The sequence below is a fragment of the Bidens hawaiensis genome, unplaced genomic scaffold (assembly GCF_021521415.1).
Source record: "Bidens hawaiensis isolate Kalapana, Puna unplaced genomic scaffold, B.hawaiensis_p1.1 tig00011951_1, whole genome shotgun sequence".
In the NCBI taxonomy this organism is placed as follows: domain Eukaryota; kingdom Viridiplantae; phylum Streptophyta; class Magnoliopsida; order Asterales; family Asteraceae; genus Bidens; species Bidens hawaiensis.
Window position 1 is genome coordinate 202,970 of NW_027491958.1, and position 21,136 is coordinate 224,105.

Genomic DNA, 21,136 nt, shown 5'->3' on the forward strand with positions numbered 1-21,136 from the left:
ATTTTCCGATTTCGAATTTCTTAAAGAGGTACCGGCACTGACGCCAAAAATGTTTGGTTCGGTGTTAGTACGACACGCTACCGATATAGTACCTGTTCGGTACCGCTACCGTAGGAAAAAACTCTGCAAATATCGGGTACATATGCCGATTTTTTTAAAACTTGGTACCGGTATGGTATCCATTTACTCATCCATAATTGTTTGTTTGTTACTCAACGTCCAATAATATAATTCTAACAGTGTAAAATCGTTTATTTACAATTTACGTCGATATATGTTTCTTACTTCATTTCATGTCATGAAGAGAGTTTTAGTGATTCCGTCGAGGAAATATGTGACACTTGATTAATGATCGCTCTTCAAAAAGTATGCTCAACCATTCTGTTAACAAATAAACCATTCAATATTACAAATATCCAAAACATTCAAAGTGGTAACATCCAATCACGTATTCATAGCAATTTAAGAAAATATTGTGAAGCAATGGAGCTGGAGGTGCACAAACGGTTACAAAGTCAAAATCGGTTCGGGTTGTATATTGAGTGCCTGGGTCTGTTTTGGTTCAGCGGTTTGGAGAATGTCATAAACCGGTTCTGAACCTAAGGGTTCGATCGGATCAAAACTAGTTTCTATCTTATGGAACATTATTGAATATTGAGTGACTTTTGGCCATCTGCCATTGGGTTAAGCATCACTAGATTAGATATTGTATGACACGACCAAATACTTTAACTTAGATTTTTATTTTTTATAACATAAATGAGTGAATACAAGCAAATCGAATCGAATTTGAATGTTTGCAAATCGAATCCGAACCTTGAAATTTGAATTCTAATTGAATTACAAGTTTTCGGAGCCCAAAAACACTCCTATTCATGCAAACATATAATCGAATATGCGACACAAAAAGAAATCCTCAGGGTTACTTCACCTTGGCGCCTTTGTGCGCCCTAGTCGACAATTGTTAAAGCATAAGTTGTTACATCGGGCTAGTACTCGTGTGTAGGGGTGAGCATAAGTTAGGTAAGACCCAAGCCGATCAGACCCGATTATATTTTGATAGGGTCAGTTCCCGGGTCTAAAGAATACCATTAACCGGGTCCGAGTCGGGTAAGACCCATTTGCTCCTATTGGAGTGGGATAAACCGGACAAGGCCCGCAAGACCCAAACCGATTAGACCATGTTATTTACAATAATGTTAGTCCTGGAACTTTATTCACTAGAAGTAACAAAAAAGACAACCAGTCTTTCATCACAAACTTTATTCACTTTGCGCTAGTCAAGCCAAGACTTAACTCCCACAATTCCTTGGCTAACTCTTCATCTTTAGCTCTCGATGACGCCTGTGCCAAATTACCGTTTGAAAAAAACTCACCCGTCACGCCTTTCACCTTCGGGTGTAAAGCTAGGTAGCTGGCCGCACCCTATCAGAGAACAACAAAAGTAATTAACCAAACAACTGTACACAACTATTAGACAAATCCTGTTGCTAAAAGAAACCTAGAATACAAACCTGTGAAACATCTTTTATAACGTAACTCAAAATTCTGTTGCAGATAACTGTGACAGAAAAAACACGTCAACTCAAGCACGATCTTTAAAACAAGTTTCAAGTTAACATTTGTAGGGGCATATCCGTACCCGAGAAAATATTGTGGCCACGAAAAAGTTCGGTGTCGATGAATCCAGGATGCAATGAGTTTGTAGTGATGTTAGCCCCCCTCCTCCTAATCAAGATGGGTTAGTATATTTTACATAAATCTCACATCAAGCCAAGCCAACACTGGTTAAAACTTCAGAAAAGGTATTAAATTCACCTTCAAAAGCCTTGCTAGCTGGTTAGCATGAAGTATATTTGCCAGTTTCGATAATCCATATGCATATACAGAATTATAACTGCATGGTATAAAATAGCAAGTCCATGTATTTTGCAAAAAACTTTGTTTAGTAAGGAGATAGCTTTTGAGTTTTTCTAAACCTTGATTCATTGTTTATATAATCAGAAAAGGTTCCACTGTATGACAAACGATGTCCTTCGGATGATACATTGATTATTCGTCCTTCTGTGTTTTGTTCATATGAAGTTGTCTTCATCGTCTCCAACAACAGATTCGTCAAAAGAAAATGGCCTGCAAAGTCGAAGCATTGAAGCTATTAATGATAAAGGAATTATCAAAGAGTTAGCCAAATCCTACTTGGACTAGATTAGATAGGGGAAAACGAGACAAAACACTAGTCCGGGCCACGAGTGGAGTTACGTGACCCATATGTAGCTAACGTTGTAGGCGGTTTGGCCAGCTGTCGGACTCAAATTCCATCACTAAATACTTTCCCCAATTATTGGAATTTCATTTTTATTGTAAAAACGAGTAATGTTTTATTTGTTAAATAATAAACCATTTTGTCTGAGAATTGTGATCGTTACTTTTTTGTGCTTTCGATATACATCATATATTATAGTTTCTGAACTAGAAACAACAGCGAATAAATATAAACACACCTAAATGGTTAGTTGCAAAATGTAGCTCAATATTCTCCTTCGAAAGCGTGAAATGCGGTGACAAAACACCTGCATTATTACTTGCAACAAAACAACCCCGTAACTATGAACCGTTATTCAACCAACCCGCCCATTAATCAATCCGTTTCAAGATCTTATGCAAGTTGCATATGGTATCTTACATTAGAATGCTTAGGGGAAGGCCCGAGGAGCAGTATTTGGCTACAAAATCCCGCACAGATGCCATAGAGCTTAGATCTAACTCCATTACATCCACTTTAGCATCTGGTGTCTCTTTAAGTATACTCTCTTTAACTTTCAAACCTTTTTCTGTGCTTCTTACTGCCATAATAACATGTACTCCACGCAATGCAAGGAATCGCGCGCTCTCAGACCCGATACCACTTGTAGCTCCTGAGTGTATACACATGCCTTAAGCGTTCAGTACCAACTTATGATGATGTGGATTTGGCTAATCAAAAGCCAAATAAATCTTTTATAAAAATATTTGGAATTTATAAATTGAATAGAAGTCATTAATTTCATTTTTGATTTGATGATAAAAACAAAATGTGTAAATGACTCGGTGACATGTGGTAGCCTCAGTATGCCTTGAACTAAATTGCAGTCTTTCAGACTATTAATAATTTAAAATACAATTAAAAAAAACCTTTTGTTTTGGTTAGCAGAATAACAAAGGCATTCACTTTTGTATATTTTTACAAAAACTCACAACAATATTATGGTTTACTGTTTCAGATGATATTTATCTTCATCCCTCCATTGCATGGATTTATTATTTATGTGTTTAATTAATTCACCTTTTCTTTTCTATATTAACTTTTCTCCCAACTTGATTATTTTGAAGTCAAGAACACAGATTTAGATTAGAAAGATAAGTATTAAGTAGTAGCCAACAAAACAGTCTTGACTTTTTATGAGATTTCATTTACAAATACAAATCGCGTACAAATGAATTAAGAGAAAGAGAAACATCAAACTAGCATGATCATACCGGTAACAATGGCGGTTAGGCCGGATGCATGGATTCCTTCAGTAACTTCCTCCGCAGTTGAAGACGATGAAAACCCCGATGCAGCTTTTCGACAGAAGATCCACGTGATATTCAAATCACAGGTTCTATGGATGCTGCCATTAATGCAATATAAATACACTGACTAGACCTGCAACCATATTTCTTTATATTGTATAAATAATAAAATACTCCTTGCTTATTAATTTTGATGAGAAAAACTTATAATCAGTGATTTACACATTTGACCAACCAACTTTATAAAAAAAAAATAGACCGAAGACCGATCAATATAACCAATTTATTTAACCAATAGAAGATGCCAACGCGTTAGTTTCAATGAGAAAGTGACTTTCTTATCAAATTGTATTTATTTAAAAAATAATAATATTTTAATGCAATCTCGCCAAGTCAGCAAGATTGCATGAGTGTTTCTCGCTTTAAAAACCTTCTCGCCAATTAAAAAATAGAGAAAACTAAATTACTTTTCAAAGGAAAAAAGAAAATTAAGTTAAAAGTTTTTCAAATTTAAAGGAGAAAAAAAGTTATTTATCACCATTTAATATCCATGTGAACCCAAGGCTTTAAACACATCAACAAACCAAACACTAGAAGTAACAAAAAAGACAACCAGTCTTTCATCACAAACTTTATTCACTTTGAGATAGTCAAGCCAAGACTAAACTCCCACAATTCCTTGGCTAACTCTTTATCTTTAGCCATGCCAATTGAGTTGGAGTGTTGTAAAATAATTGGTTAAACATGTCATAAGCGGTTTAGTGGGCACTGGTGGACCCAAAAGCTTTTGTCATGGCATGTGGAAAAATTTGAGGGTCTATTTTGTTCTTACTTTTAGATGAACTATGTGTTAGTTAGTTTGTTAGTAATATTTTTGTTTGTGTTTGATTTGTGATTCAATCTGAACCAAACTGACATTGTTATTTTAGTGTGTTTTTGGATCCCGTCGCATCACGCGGGTTCCTACTAGTATATGCTTATGCTTATGTAAGCATATGCTTATGTTTATGTTTATATATGCTTACGCTAATGCTTATGCTTATGCTTGTATATGTATTTATTTTCAAGGCGATTATCATCTAACACCATCTTCGCCACATACTTGAGAAATTTTTTAAAAAACTAATCTCATACATGGCCGAATACCCAAACATCTGTCCCACGTGTTTCAGGTTGGCACGTCAAGTTCGGGTTAGTTTACCATCTTGCTAGCAACAAACTATTACACACCTAAATAATTAGTCGCAAAATATAGTTCGATTCTCCTTCGAAAGCTTGAAACGTGCTGCATTATTACTTGCAACAAAACACTTGCAACAAAACAAACCCGCTCAACCTATCCATTTCAAGATCTTATGCAAGTTACATATGGTTTCATACATTAGAATGTGTAGTGGAAGACTCAACGACCGGTATTTTGCTGCAAAATCGCGCACATATTCCATAGAGCTTAGATCTAACTCCATTGCATCGACTTTAGCTTCCGGTGTCTCTCTCTAAAGGTATGTTTGGTTGGAGGTAATGGAATGAAGGGGGAATGGAATGGGAGAAGGAATGGAATTGACAAGAGAATGAAATGGATCATTACCATTCCTTTGTCTTGTTTGGTTAACATATAGGAATGAAATCAATTATTAATTTTTATTGTTTGGTATGTAAAAAAATTGTAGAAATAAAATAGAAATAATAAAAACACTCATATCTCAAAATACTTTTTAACCCAAAAAAAAACTACAATGGAGACGGTGGTAGCTCCGGCGACAAAATTGGTGGCGGCGGTGGCAATGGTGGCGGCGGCGGCGGTGGTGTCGGCAGTTGGTGGTGGTGCCAATGGTAGTGGTGGTGGTTGTTGTTAGGTGGTAGCGTTGTTGAGAAAGTATGGTGAAGGAAGAATGGAATGAAAAAAAAGAAGGGGGGTGGGAAGGAATGGTTTTGATGGAATGAGATTTCATGTGTAATGGATGATTCCATTCCATTGAGCAACCAAACACCACTTTTTTCATTACCACATAATAAATTATTCCTTTCCTACTGTCATTCCTGCATACCAAACACTACCTAAGTATATTTTCTTTTAACTTTTAAACCCTCTACCTTTTGTTTTTGGTTCATAAGGCAACCACCACCTTACGCCTGGATACCGAATAACACCCCAAGATCTTATCGCACTCCTCATTGTTCAAATCACAATCGTTTTAGACTATGGTGATTTTAGAAGTAGAGCGTGTATGTGCTTGAAGGTAAATAAATAATTAAAAAAAAGGGGAATTACAATAGCGTCTAAACACGATTTCTAAACATAATCTTATGTTATGTTCTAGAGCCAAGTTTTAATGTCTAGGCTTTAGCCATTGTACTGCCATTCTTTTTAATCATTCAAAAATGTTGGTCTCAGTTTTACCCACATTATTTTAATGCAAATTAGCAAATCATAGAAGTTAATGGTTTAAAAACCATGGCTTTTAAAGTGATATTTTTAGTCTCCTATAAATTTCTATATAAAATATTTGTATTTATAACGTGATATTTTTTAGTTTTGTAGCAATAATAAGCATTTCTATAAATTATTTTGCCTAATAGACTCACAAACCAAGTAACCAACTACATCACTATCTGTATCTATACTATAAATATAAACTAGGAGGGTGTCCGCGCGATGCGGCGGGTGTCCGAACGCAAACCCTGCGAATCACATAACAATTAAGAGTGTTTATTGTTCGATTTAAAGCCTTTAAACCTTTTAAACAAGTCATCAGTTTGGTTTCACGGTCGGTTTTTTTTTACTTTCACTCGGTTGTTTGGTTTCAAAATTTTCAAACCGTAGCTAAAGGTTTGGTTCCCGGCTTATGCTGTAAACCGAGCATATGAAATCAGACCAAACTTAAGTGTTGTATGTATTTTAATCTTTTTTATTATTTAGTATTTGACAAGTTTTGTTACATATATTAAACATAGTTAAGATATAAATAAATAAAGTCTTTTTTAATACAAGTAAACATGACTATTACAATTTTAAATTAACCTAATTCCAGTATGACTTTTTATAATCTTCGTTCTTGTTATAATTTCGCATCGTAGGTGCTCCATTAATCTTTACCATTTATGTTGCTAAAATTATCATTTTTCCTATTTGGTTATATATAAGAGAGTTGGTAACGATTCGATTTCAATTTTCAATGATTCAATTTTGGTTTGGACGACGAAAAATCGATGCTAATGGTTTGGCTCACAAGTTTAACTTACAAACCATCAGAAACCGGCATCGAGCACCCCTACGTAACTTATTAATTTTTTAAAAATTGAAAAAATTATAACAATATCATACTCAAATTAAAGATAATAAAATGCTCGATTTTATAGTGCACTTTTTTTACAAAAATATTAGCATACGAAAAAATTATGGTTGTTTAAAAATCGTGGTGGTAAGTTATTTTAAGATTAAAATTAAAAACTGAATATGGTTAAAGATGAGGGGGCAAACTTGTAAGTTAGGTGAATTGTGTTTAAAAGACAAGTTTACCCCTTTTTACACATGTATATTATGCATTAGCATTTGTAAAACTCTTAAAATCAAGTGTCTTAATTTACCTTTGTCTCATATATTATATATAATATAAATAATATAGAAGTGAAGGATAAATAAAGACGGTGGATTTTAAGGGATTTACAATTGTTTAAGCATATTGTACAACTTGGGGTAACATGGTCATTATAACACAAATACCACGTGTCTTTTTTGTTTTTACCATGATAGTTACAACTTTATTCTCTCAATTTTAATAAACTTTTTGAAAATTTAAAAAATAGTTACAAATTTAACCTTTATCTTTTACTTATCTACTCTTTTTAATTTCACTTTTAACCCAACTTTCCCCACGATTTTTAAACGGTCTTAACTTTTTCGTACTTTAATATTTTTTTAAAAAAAATTGCACCATGAAAACGAGCGTTTTATTCTCTTTAATTTGAGTATGGTATTGCTATAGTTTGTTTAAGTTATAAAAATAACATTTTATGTATAGGTTTCGTGGTCGGGTTTTAATGGTTTTGAATTAAACTATGAGTCAAATCATTAGTAATCTGAAACCTGACTATTGAAAATTGAAACCAACCAAACTAAATCATTATCAACGATTTGGTTCCGATTTGGCTTGTACTTCAATGATAAATTGAGTTTAAAATAAGAATTATTAATCTACATATAGAACAATAACGTCCATAAATCTACTACGTGATTACCAAGATTGTGTTTTCTCACTGCATTGCGCGGGCACCCAGCTAATGTATTACAATATTACATTGCAAATCTTCTTTGCTTGAGGTTGACCTTAAACGAACCAGTGAACCATTTACTTACTCTCTGGGCAAATAGTCACTAGTACATGTGTTAAATCATTGAACTCAAACACAATCCGTACGTTTATAAGCGTCAAAACATTTGCCCTAACTTAAAATACTTAAAACCGTGTAACTCAAACACAATCCAAAGCGTTGGCCCAACCAAAACCACTTGATTAATGATACATAGCCCGGTTCGAAAAGCCCAAATAACCCGGAGGCCCACAAAAGGAGTCAAGTTCTGGGTTGAACATAGGGTCGTCCAAACCGTTCGACGCTCGAACTCGCTCGCCGCTCGTTTGTAATTTGCTCAAAAAATGCTCGCTCGATTGTAAACGAGCCGTTCTGCTCGGTTCGGTTTGTAAACGAGCCAAGCAACGAGCAAAAGTCTGCTCGGTTTGGTTCGGCTCGAATATTTTTAATTTATTTTATATATAATTATATATGAACAAATATATAAATATAAACATAAAACATAAAATATAAGTATGCAATTTTTTAAACCCTTTTAAAATTTTTTCTATTCTGTTAATTTTATAGTTTTATTTGTTCGATTCAAATTTTCAGAAATACTAAAAGTTTGTTTAAATGTTCGTTATATCTCACTTCAAACTTTTTTTTTAAAAAATTTACAACTTATTATACGTTTGTCTAAAACTACTAATTTGTTTACAAAATATATTATTTACGTCCTTCAAACTTGTTTCTTATTGAAACTTTTAAAGTGAAAAAGAAATAAAAAATGCTCGAAATCGCTCGATGTTCGATCGAAAAATGCTCGGTTCGATTTTGGCTCGTTTCATTTTTCGCTCAGTTCGAATTTCAGCCGTTCGGTTCGGTTGTAAACGAGCCAAGCAACGAGCAAGCCTTCGCTTGGTTCGGCTCGGCTCGTGAACAGCCCTAGTTGAACAATAGCATAGGTTTAATATGGTTCTAATGGTGAGTGTGATTATTTATCAAGGTTGCTGTCACAAACAAAAATGTAATAACCAATTCAATCAACGAGATTAAGATCATATCTGTTTTCGGAGACACAACTAGATTATTGGGAATACAAATCACAATCTATGTGTAACATACTATTTAAACATGGTTCAGGACATGCAAATTTAATATGCTATCTAGCATTTTTTAGTAAAGTCGAGTCGGTTTTAATCTTAAACAGACCTAACAAAATTGAAACCGGGGACGGCTTACTTTTGGTCAAATCTCCATTTAATTGTATGATTTAATTATTTTCTGTTAAAATTTTAAACCATTAATGTATAATAACCATAGTCGACTCAGTACCGTTTACTCAGTTATTAGAAACATTACGAACCTATATCACTTAAACATAGTGGCGCAGCGGAAGCGTGGTGGGCCCATAACCCACAGGTTTCACTATCGAAACCTGAGTCTGATATAGACCGGAGTGGCGAAGTGGCTTCCGCAATTAAGTCTTTTTCAGTACATTCTTTTTTGTTAGTAAAGATGTCGAGTTGAAAATTTTGTTGTTATCAAACCAAGAACAATTTCAATCAATTCATGTTTATTCAGTGCTGTCTTTCATAATTTAAATGCCCTTTGCTACTAGTAAAAATGAGCACTGACTTGATACTTTTTGGATCTTTCATCTATTTTTCTTTTATGTTTTTAACTACCGGTTAGTTGTTTAAGAGACATAATTTCTAAAAAGCATATTAGTAATAAGTTTCAAGCTATTAGCTAAAATTATTCTAAAGTAAGCTAAATCAAGAGCATTTTAATCATAACGTGCGGAAGATGAAAATGGGGTATCACATCATTATATATAAAAAACAAAGGGAGATTAATTTCATGTTTATTGTTTCATTTAAATTGTCTTGTTCATAGTTTTGGCTACTACAACTGGGTAATACTATTTATACGTTTATCGAACCAAGTTTAAGCAATTTCTCAAGTATATACTCTTGTTTAAAATCATAGTTATTCTTTTATCTAATGATCAAGTCATGCCATGCTTTAGTTAATTTGCATCTCATGTGATAATATTTCAGCTTATTTGTATTTTATCTGATAATACTCGTAAATTTAAAAGGGACAATTGCATATTTCTCTCTCCTTAACATGTTAAATGCATATTTACCTAACCCATAATTTTAATTGCACATTTACGCAACCTTAACTTTAAAATTGCATATATACTCTTTTTGATTTATTTTATTAACAATAGTTTATATAGTGACCATATTTTGCCCTTAAATGTCCCCCTCCTAATTGTTAAATGCATATTTACACAACCCAAAAATTTAATTGTATATTTACCAATTTAACCAGTTTTTTATGGGTTTTTACTCGTATCTTAATTTTTTAGCTAGATATTTTTTTACAACTTACTAATTAGTTTTTCGTCTATCATGGGCTTTTAAAATAACTAGAATCATAAAAATACGCTCACAAATGACAATCATCAAAATGAAATAAATAAATGCCAAAATTTTAATCCATGACGGTACAAAAAAATTATTCTAAAAAACAATGATCCAACATCGACATAACAATATCCAAATATCAAAAGCAAATGTCAAAGTTTTGACTAGTAACTTTAAGGGGTTTTTTACTCTTTCCTCGTCCTCATTTACTTGTTGATGATTGATCTTGAGATGCCGCATTTTTGCATGTTTTTCCTTGGTGTCCATACTCACCACGCCGCCCACATTGACGTCTTTTTTTTGGCTCGTCATTTTATTTGATTTGATTCAATTCTTTCTTGGTCTTCCAGGAGGGCGTTTGATAATAGGTGCATGTATCTTCTCCTCGGTATCATTGATCCTTTGTAGGCATAAGAGCAACTTCTAGAGCATAAGTCAATTTTACTTTCTCTATAGTAAAGTAAGAATCAACAAATTTATCCCACTTTGCATACCTTGTGAAAGCTATAAAAGCGGCTTTGTGCACACATGGAATACCTTTAACTTGCCAAACCCGAAAAGTGCATTTTTCGCTCATAGAGTATGACCTCCCAACGCTTTCCTGCATGTTTCACTTCAGCTCGATTTTCACCACTTCTACATACGTCGTATTCACCCAAGTTCTACATACAACATTAAAATATATATTAAGAAATGAGTCAGAGTTTATAAATGATTCATATTTTGAATAGCCCCCTCATATTAATTAACTTAAAGACACTATTAAGAAATTAAAAATGCTATATCTCGAAGATTGCATACTGTTTTTAACTAATGATATGAAAATACTACTGTTAAGATATTAAATTGCTACCACCTCAGCTCCATTTTGCACATTAAGTCTCTGATTTTCCATAACATATACGCTATCATCTTCCATCTTGAATCAATCAATTGGTGCAACCATTATCAATCGGGTGAAAAAAAAAATTAAAAAAAGTAAAATATATTATAATACTATTAGCCTAGAATGAACAATATGACAGGCCCTTTAGGCCTTCATGACAAATATATTAGAATAGTAATGATAATGATAAAGGGTAATATGGTCAATACAATTATTATAATTAAGGTTGGGTAAATATACAATTAAAAATATGACTTGGGTAAATATGCATTTAACAAGTGTGTATAATTAAAAGTATGACTTGGGTAAATATGCATTTAACAAGTGTGTGTGTGTGTGCGGGGGGGGGGGGGGGGTGGACAGAGAGATGCAACTGTCCCAATTTAAAAAGATGTTTACATGATTTCAGACCTTTGATACTTAAAATAATTCACTTTAGTTACATGTAAATTTATATGTAAATGGTTCATGGGTTTCATTTCTTGAATAATTCGGCGATATTGGCCCTTAAGGAATAACTAAAGTTTTTCTTCTATTTGTGCTTCTTGGGCTCAATAACATGATACAGAGATGCCTTCAAATTTTCCAGTTCGTCATAAATGGGCTCCAAACAGGAAAAGAAAATAATAACAATTTGTATATTTATAAAATTTATGGCCCGTGAAAATGAGCCGGTAGCCCACCCCGTACTTGGCCTGGGCCGGCCCTGAGCTGATATGCTGAGGGATCGGTAGGGATGAGATTAGTGTTATGAACTAAACGTGTTGCATCTTAGCTAACAATAGACCAAAAGTGAGCCGATACAATACAAACATGTAATCATTCTCGCCCAAATTGGTCTTCTACATGATATTATACATTTCTAGATGAAATGAACCAGACAATTCACTAAATAATAATAGTATAAGACATTCGGTTCAAGTGCCGGTCCGTTTTTAAAAACATTGTATAAATCTAAAACTAATTAATAGAAATTGCAATTTTCATTAGAAATGATTTCTTTTTAAATTTAAACTCTTTTTGACCAAACAACTATATGGCATTCAAACGTTGAACTAGTCCGGAATGGTAACACGAAATCTTGGGATACATTGATGATAGTCTTCAGTTTCAGTTATATAGCTTATACTATTGTACAATTTTCAACAAATAATTAATTCACTTACTTTCATTGAATTAAATACAATAAAAGAATATATTATTTTTCTGGTTATATAAAGGACGATATGCAACCTCTAAAACACAACTCGGATCCCAGTACGTACTTTTATTAGTAGAAATGGGAACCAAGATTATGATATCTTCAATGACCACTCTGTTGTTCACTCTTCCGGTGGTTATTATTTCTTTAAGCTTCTCGTCATTGACTTCCGCTGCCCCCCTTTATTCATCGCCACCACCGGTTTACAAGTCGCCGCATCCACGAACACCATTTTTCCCGTATCATTATGTTGGACCACCACCGTCACCTTCACCAGTTTACAAGTCACCAACACCATTTTTTCCATATTATATTACGTTGGACCACCACCTCCACCAGTTTACAAGTCATCACGACCACCGGTTTACAAGTCACCGTCTCCACCAATACAATTTTTTAGGCATTATTATGTTGGACCGCCACCTCCACCAGTTTACAAGTCAACACCTCCCTCAGTTTACAAATCACCACCCTCACCGGTTTACAAACCACCACCGCCTCCAACTGTTTACAAGTCACCACCACCGAACCCCACATTACACCTACAATTCACCACCTCCTCCTAACCATCATTGAGGGAAGATTACCATATTTAAGGCAAGTATTTTCATGCATGAAATCTCATTTGGAGTTAATTAAGCAGTCAGTCCTAACACTTACTCTTTCTGTTAAGTTTGCTAGAATGACAAAAGACACTTCGACTTTTCAGAAAAAGGACTATATACTATATGTTTGTATAGTTGGAAACAACGTGCTTAACATACGTATCAAACAGAATACAACTCATTTAACTACTTTATATGTCGACTATAAGACAATTTTAAGCTTCATATACCAATCTAAGAAAATGATGGAATCTAGCCTTCTAATTTCAATCATTTAAGAAAATAAAATTAAATCACATACCGTATTTTTTTTATTAATAGGTCTTATTGTCTTGAACAGATACCAAATTGTTCGCCCTATTAAATATGAATGTATTATTTTGCTAGCAGTTCTTTCCATTTTTGCAGGATTGAATAAATACAAAAGTTTGATATTATACTTCGGGCCTTCCAGGAGATCATGAAAATATTTTGGAGGACAAAGAACGAATGGTGTACGGAAGGGGCTTTTATTTTCATATATTCAATAAAGAGTTATTTTTCTCTTTGTGTTTGAAAATAACAAAATAATTATATAGTTGTTCTTTTACTTCATGGTGAAAACAAAAAAAATTCACAGGGGCCGGAATTTTTTTTAAGTCGGTACTTAATTAAAAAAAATTGTCCGGTTCAGCCTTCATGTCCGGTCAAATCGGTGTATAAGTTTTTTTGGTCCGTTCCGGTCGGGTCAAATCAGGTTAAATGTGGGTTGGGTTGAGTACTGAAATTGGATAGGGATCGATTGAGTTGGGTACTGGTATTGTAAGGCCCCCGACCTGGGTGCCCTACTTTCACGCTGGTTGGATTTATTCATTCAAATAATTCGTAAAATCAGAGTTAATTAAAACATTTTGCTGAATTAAAAGTCATTCATTCATAATATAACCATCTTGTCTTAAAATATCATAACATAAATCCATAAAACATAAAACATAAAACATAAGACATAAAACATAAAATGACACGGGTGTCTTCTTCATAGCGATGCCAGTCTTCCTCTTATTGCCACATGTCCTCATCAAGCAACTTGCCTCATTCTACTTGTCTGTGTGCATACTAAAAGTCAGCTACGGTGAGTGAGTTCTAGTTAATTAAGATAAATTACATTCACTTACTTACCAATACGTGTCCGAAGATATGTATTAGTACTTACCTGCTCATCCATCATTCAACCATACATACATACAAACATTCATACATTCATACTTCTTACTGAACACATACCTCGGATACTATAAAGATCCGGTTCTCACTTACCTTGGATATTATAAGGGTCCAGACCCTACATACCTCGGAATTAATAAGGATCCGGTGTCCTACATACCTTGGATCTCCTTAGAGTCCAGTCCCTACTTACCTTGGATATTATAAGGGTCCAGTGCCCTACATACCTTGGTTATTATTAGGGCCCGGTGCCCTCTATCATACCATACCATTTTAACTTCGTTACATTTCCTTTCTAGTTCCTTCAATCATAATTAATATAACATTACGTGCATACTATTTAAACAATCCATATCATTCACATTCATACGCAAACATATATCTAATATACACTTACCATTTAAGTTAAGTGTATAAATCTAAACATATTGTAGTATGCACACAGCCCCGAAAACATAACACATAAAAGGGACTAGAACTCGCCTGGATCCTGTTACGCTCCCCGTTAATAGTAATTCCCTTCTTGAGTTGTGCACGGCTAACTGTTTAACATGTATATTCATCAATTAATCATGTACTAACATAATTAATTAAATGTGTATTTATTAATCTAGCGTACTTGATACGCTAGGCTCGTTTGTTTGGGGCTAATGAATCAAACGAGATTACTTTGTTTAGTTTCTCGTTTACACTCTCCAATTATTATATTCATATATATAGGTACCTTCCTCTTAATTTAATATTATATATTTCTTTTCTTTACTATATCATGTATTTTAATATATATATATATATATATATTGAGTTATACGGAGGTGACGAGGTTGGTTGGTTTGTGTTGATGGTTCATCATGGATTAGATAGAGAATAGGCTTATTTAGCTTTTGGGCTTGGCGAGATCAGGCCCAACAGAACTATAGTAGTATCTGGGCTAATTCCCTTCGCATCGCATAGGCCCACTTCGATTCGCATAAGCCCACTTCGCTTCGCATGAGCCCACTTCGCTTCGCATGGCCTTCTTCGCATAAAAAGAATTCGCGCTAGAGCCGGAATTCGAACCCGGGTCTCTCCGCCCACAACCCCATGTCTTAACCACTCCACCATTCCACTAAGTGTGTTATTCATATTATCTTATTATTGTTAGACTAACTTTCATTTTTATGACAAACTGAAAATTTTTCTTACTTTTCATCACGACTTGACTCAAATTTTCGGGACCAAAATTCTTTAACAAGGGAATGATGTGACAATCGTCAATTTCAGGTTAACTCCATTAACTCAACTCCGTCAATTCAAACTTAAGATCATTGAATCTATAACGCACACCTCATTACATTTAAACTAGGGTTTAAATGACGCTTAACACTTACTACATGTGTAGTCTTTCGGGAATTGCACCGAAACGCAAACGAGTTGACGCAAACGATTGGTGAATAAACGAAAAACGTCAAAACAGTAATTATGTGATAATTATGTGTTAGACTTATGTGTTATGTGATAACATGGTTATAAACGTTAACTCAAGATGTAAACAAGTTAGTTTAAGCTAGTTAAGTAATACTTAGAAGTGGAGGGGCCAAAGTGTAACATAGTATTATTATAAATACTAATAATAATAAACCCTAACTATTATTTTCTCTTCTCCCTAAATCCCGATCGGCCTTTCCCCTTGGCTCCTTGGCTGCCGTCACCTATACACACACATACAACCATCAATTTCAACTTTTGATCGAAGATTAAGGTGCTAGGAAGGTATAAACGACTATCCTATGCATCCTTTATACTTGATTTTGATGTTTAATGGGTTAATTGAAAACCCTAGATGGCCGATTTCATGTGTGTATGTAACTAATATAACTGTTGTTGATTTGATAATGATTTGATAACTAGAATGAATATTGTTACATGTTAATTGTTGTGTCTTTGATTTGAGTTCAAACAAAAACCCTAATCATGTATGTAATGTGTAATTGATGTGCATGGATAGTGATTATGGAGTCTAGAGTGTTATATGAATGCATGATGGTCCATAGATAGTTAATATGTTGAGTTTGGATGCAAACAGTTTCTGGACAGATTGTGTTATTGATGTTTAATTGACTGTAAAGAAGTGTAAATGTGAAAATTGGTTGAGATTATTGATACTACAGTAAACTAGGTTGAGTCTAGTTTCTAAAGAATGTAAATTTGCAATTTTTGGACGCCGAAAAGTTAACTTTTATGATTTTACAAAAACGTTGTGCAAAGCTGAGTTGTTAGACCTGCTGTTAGGTTGTTTTGTAAATGTTATATCTCATGAACTATGAGACCAATTGGGTTTGTTCCACTTCTGGAAGTTGACCTATTGAGTTAGGAACCTAACCCAAGTGGTCTTGCATTTATTGGATTTTTCGTTTAACGGGAATTGCAAATAACATTCTGTTGCGCATGAATTTGACTGTTATGAGTTTGCTGTAATGATTTGATGATTGTGAGAAACCTATGTGAAATAAAAATAAAATAAAACATGTTCTGGAAACCTAATACATGTATGCTTTTGTGATGATTTTTGATGAATTAATTGAGATGCTATGATCGGTGGAATAGTACAATCTTTCAAGTAGAATTTCTGTCTCGGTGAAACTAGCAGCTGAGTTTTGTGAAAATGCATGAAACATGATACTTGCTATATAATTGTTATGATTTGACCAAATTGCCCTCATGGGGAATAATGGCTAGTTAATTGTTATGTGTTGACCAAATTGCCCTTACGGGGAGTAATTTCTAGTGATGTACTTTATGAATACATGACACGTAAATAATTGCTTACACATGTAACGTATCACAAATACATTTGTTAAAGTCACACACGATTCACAAACGAAACACGAAACATGTTATGTGCATAGGTATTATGTGCCGGGTCTAGAGACTCGATAATATTCCGACACTTAGAAAAATCTCTTTGTTGTTTTAGAACGCTAGAGAGAGTTTTTCTGTGACGCGCATCTTGGTGATTTAATTTGGGAATTTCTTCGCAAACAGTGAGTTTTACTTTCCCCTTTTTAAACTTTTTTAAACGCTTTTCACTTGGGGGAGATAACATACTCCGAAAACGCATTTAAGATTTTGTTAATATAGATTATATATCACTTGTAAAGACTAAGTGGCAAACGCGTTAACTAAAGTCCTTCATTCACATCGAACCGTTTAATATTGGATAATAGCGAGTCATTGTTGAGTAGTACTACTGGGTTTGACAAACCCCACCCAACGCTAAACTCGACTGGAGGTCGAGTGGGTGTAATCTTGGCTAAACACATACCATGGTCTGGATGACCTGGTGGCAAGGCAAATGATAAACAGTCAGCTTCGGTGTCGAACACTTAGTGATATTTGTTTTATAGGCTAGCTACCTATAGATATATAATTGACATAACACTATCTGGTAACGCAAAACGCTGTAACGCAAAACGCTGAACGCAAAAGCTAAACGCTTTATTTTTATATAACTTGTGAACTCACCAACCTTGTGTTGACACTTTTAGTATGTTATTCTCAGGTAGCCGAGGCGGGCGCGCGGTTTAGGAAGATGCATTGCTTGAAACATTCTAATTATGAAAAATTTATTTTAAACTATTATCATTGGGTTTTAAGTCATCCTGCGTGACGTAACATTGTCTACTATGGTTTTACGCTTCCGCATTTAACTACTCGTAAATGTTTTCATGGTTTTGAAACTTTGTTTTATGGTTTGATTATAACTAATGATTCCGATCCTGCTAGTTCACACCCTCTGACGGTAAAACTCCGTTAGTGGATTTTGAGGGTGTGACAATTTTGTTATTATTTTTATTATATTATTATTATTATTAATACTTTTATTAATTTATTTCTATTAATATTAACAACTAAAATATAGACTTGGTTAGATTCAAGCTTCAAATATTTTTATTCTAGGCTTACAAAGAGCCAAACTCGCGTTAGATCTACAAGTCATGAACGAGCCGAACTTAACTAACGAGTTAAACGAATCCGACCCTCAAACTTCAATTTTTACGTCAAGTTTATATTTTTATGAACCCTTAGGCCCCGATCTATGGTTCTACCACTTTTCATGGAGAACCGACAACAAATGAACCACCTTTATACTACCAACGTACCTCTAAGCGAAATCCGGTTTTGGGTTTAGTCTTGACACGAGCTAGATCTTGATTCTTCTTGTCGTTTGGATACAAGAATCACTAAAACAACTAGGATCTTGTTCTCGGGTTTCAAGGTAGGGAGAGTGTGTGTTGGTAAAAATGGAAAGGTATGAAATTATGAGATCTAGGGTTTTAGGAAAGGTTTAAGGGGTACTTATTCCCTTAGCTCATAGACCTTAGGCCCATTAATTTACTAAGTCCATGTTTTATGGTTAAGTCCATAACCATTTAAGCATGCTATCTCTCATTTTTATTAATTTATTTATTCTATGAGAAGTAAATAACAAAGTTTATTTAAATGTTACTTCATTTATTATTTCTAAAAAGTCGGACCTTACAAGTCTCTCCCCCTTAAAGAGTTTCGTCCCCAAAATCTACCTATTACATAAACAATTGCGGGTAAAACTTACGCATCTCCTCCTCTGGTTCCCATGTCGCATCGGATCCCTTACGATGTTTCCAAATTACCTTAACTAAGGGGATAACCTTTCGTCGAAGTTGCTTATCCTTACGGTCAACAATCTTTATTGGTTGCTCGATGTAATTCAATCGCTCATCTACCTCTATGTCCATTAATGGCACGTGCGAAGTGTCGTCTGCAAGACACTTACTTAGGTGAGAAACGTGAAAGGTAGAGTGAATTCCTTCCAGTTCTGTAGGTAGATCGAGCTTATACGCTATTTCTCCAACACGAGCAATGATCTTAAACGGTTCAATGTACCTTGGAATCAACTTTACTCTCTTTCTAAAACAGATGATACCTTCCACGCGCGAGACTTTAAGCATCACGTTGTCGCCAGCGTTAAACTCAATCGGTCGTCGTCATTTATCATCACAAGACTTTTGACGATCTTGAGCAGCTTTCATCCTTGCTTTTATTTGATCAAACCTCGAGGAGGTTTCTTGCACCACTTCCAGACTACCAATCTCTTTCTGACCAATCTCTCCCCAACAGACGAGAGTTCTACAACGTCTACCATATAACATCTCGAATGGAGGCATACCAATACTCGAATGATAGTTGTTATTATAGGAGAACTCTGCTAAATGAAGATAATCATCCCAGCTTCCTCCAAAATCTAACACACATGCACGTAGCATATCCTCAAGGGTTTGGATAGTCTGCTCAGACTGTCCATCTATTTGAGGATGATACGCCGTGCTGATGTTCAATCTAGTTCCCATTGCTTCATGAAATCTCTTCCAAAATGGGGAAGTAAAATGGGTATCTCTGTCTGATACGATCGACAACGGCACTCCATGCTTCGTCACTACTTCTTTAATAAACACATTTGCTAACGTTTCCAACGAGATGGCCTCTCGTATAGGCAAAAAGTGAGCACTCTTAGTCAAACGGTCCACAATCACCCAGTTGGTATCATGATTCTTAGTTGTATGCGGTAGCTTGGTTATGAAATCCATAGTGATGTGTTCCCATTTCCACTCAGGTATTTCTAGAGGCTGTAGCTTCCCATACAGTTTCTGGTGTTCTGCTTTAACTTGTAAGCAAGTCAAGCACTTGCTGACATAATCCACTACTTCATTCTTCATACCTGGCCACCAATAGTCTTTCTTCAAGTCTTGATACATCTTGTTAGAACCTGGATGAATTGAATATCGAGATTTATGAGCCTCTTCTAGGATTCGACTTCTGAGATTCCCATCGCACGGAATCCACATTCGATCGAATCTGATCTTTACGCCTTGCGTATTATCAATAGCTCAGTCTGTTGCCCATAAATCCTCTCTTTCTTCATTAACCCTTCGTCTGCCAGCACTTATGTCTGAGCCTTGCTGATTTCTGTAAAGAGATCCGTGTTGACAATCAGCTTGTAAGACTTCACAGTCGCTATCACTTCCTCATTCTTCTGGCTTAAGGCGTCAGCAACTACATTAGCCCTTCCCGGGTAATACTTGATTTCACAGTCATAGTCTTTGATCAACTCTAGCCACCTTCTCTGTCTCATATTCAATTCTTTCTGCTCAAAGAAGTATTTCAAACTCTTGTGATCCGTATAGATAGTACACTTAGTACAATACAAGTAGTGTCTCCAGATCTTAAGAGCATGTACTACAACTGCTAACTCTAAGTCATGCATCGGGTATGTACATTCGTGAACCTTCAGTTGTCTGGACGCATAAGCTATGACCTTTCCTCATTGCATCAACACGCAACCTAACCCTTGATATGAAGCGTCAGCATAAACTACTAAATCCTCGTTACCATCGGGTAAAGCAAGAATCGGAGCTTGCGTGAGCTTCTTCTTTAATTCTTCAAACGCCTCTTCCTGGAATCTACCCCAATTGAACACCACAGTTTTTCGGGCCATACTGGTCAATGGTGCGACTATCGTGGAGAAACCTTGAATGAATCTCCGATAATAACCGGCCAACCCTAAGAAACTGCGTATCTTAGTCGGATTTTGCGGCGTCTTCCAATTCTTTATTGCCTCAATCTTAGCTGGGTCCACAGTAATCCCTTCAGGAGTGATTATGTGACCTAGAAACTGCACTTCACGCAACCAGAACGGGCATTTCGAGAACTTTGCGTACAGTTTCTCCTCTTTCAAGATTTCCAATACTTCTCTCAGATGCTTAGCATGGTTAGACTCGCTTTTTGAATAAATCAGTATATCTTCGATGAAAACGATAACCGACTTGTCTAACATTAGCCGACATACCCTGTTCATTATGTCCATGAATGCCGCAGGAGCATTTGTTAGGCCGAACGACATCACGAGGAACTCGTAGTGTCCATACCGCATCTGAAACGC

The 21,136-nt window shown here is 35.1% G+C and overlaps 1 protein-coding gene across 1 annotated transcript; it reads right to left on the reverse strand.

Moving 5' to 3' along the window:
- Positions 1–1,266: 1,266 nt before the first annotated feature.
- On the reverse strand, positions 1,267–20,692 carry LOC143539606 (short-chain dehydrogenase TIC 32, chloroplastic-like). Its single transcript, XM_077032877.1, has 9 exons — positions 20,544–20,692; positions 3,517–3,650; positions 2,684–2,915; positions 2,502–2,581; positions 1,980–2,130; positions 1,796–1,897; positions 1,643–1,728; positions 1,515–1,561; positions 1,267–1,425 (listed from the first exon to the last, which is right to left on the reverse strand). Exons 1-9 carry the CDS (start codon positions 20,690–20,692, stop codon positions 1,267–1,269), a joined length of 1,140 nt encoding a protein of 379 aa, XP_076888992.1.
- Between the last annotated feature and the right edge of the window lie 444 nt (positions 20,693–21,136).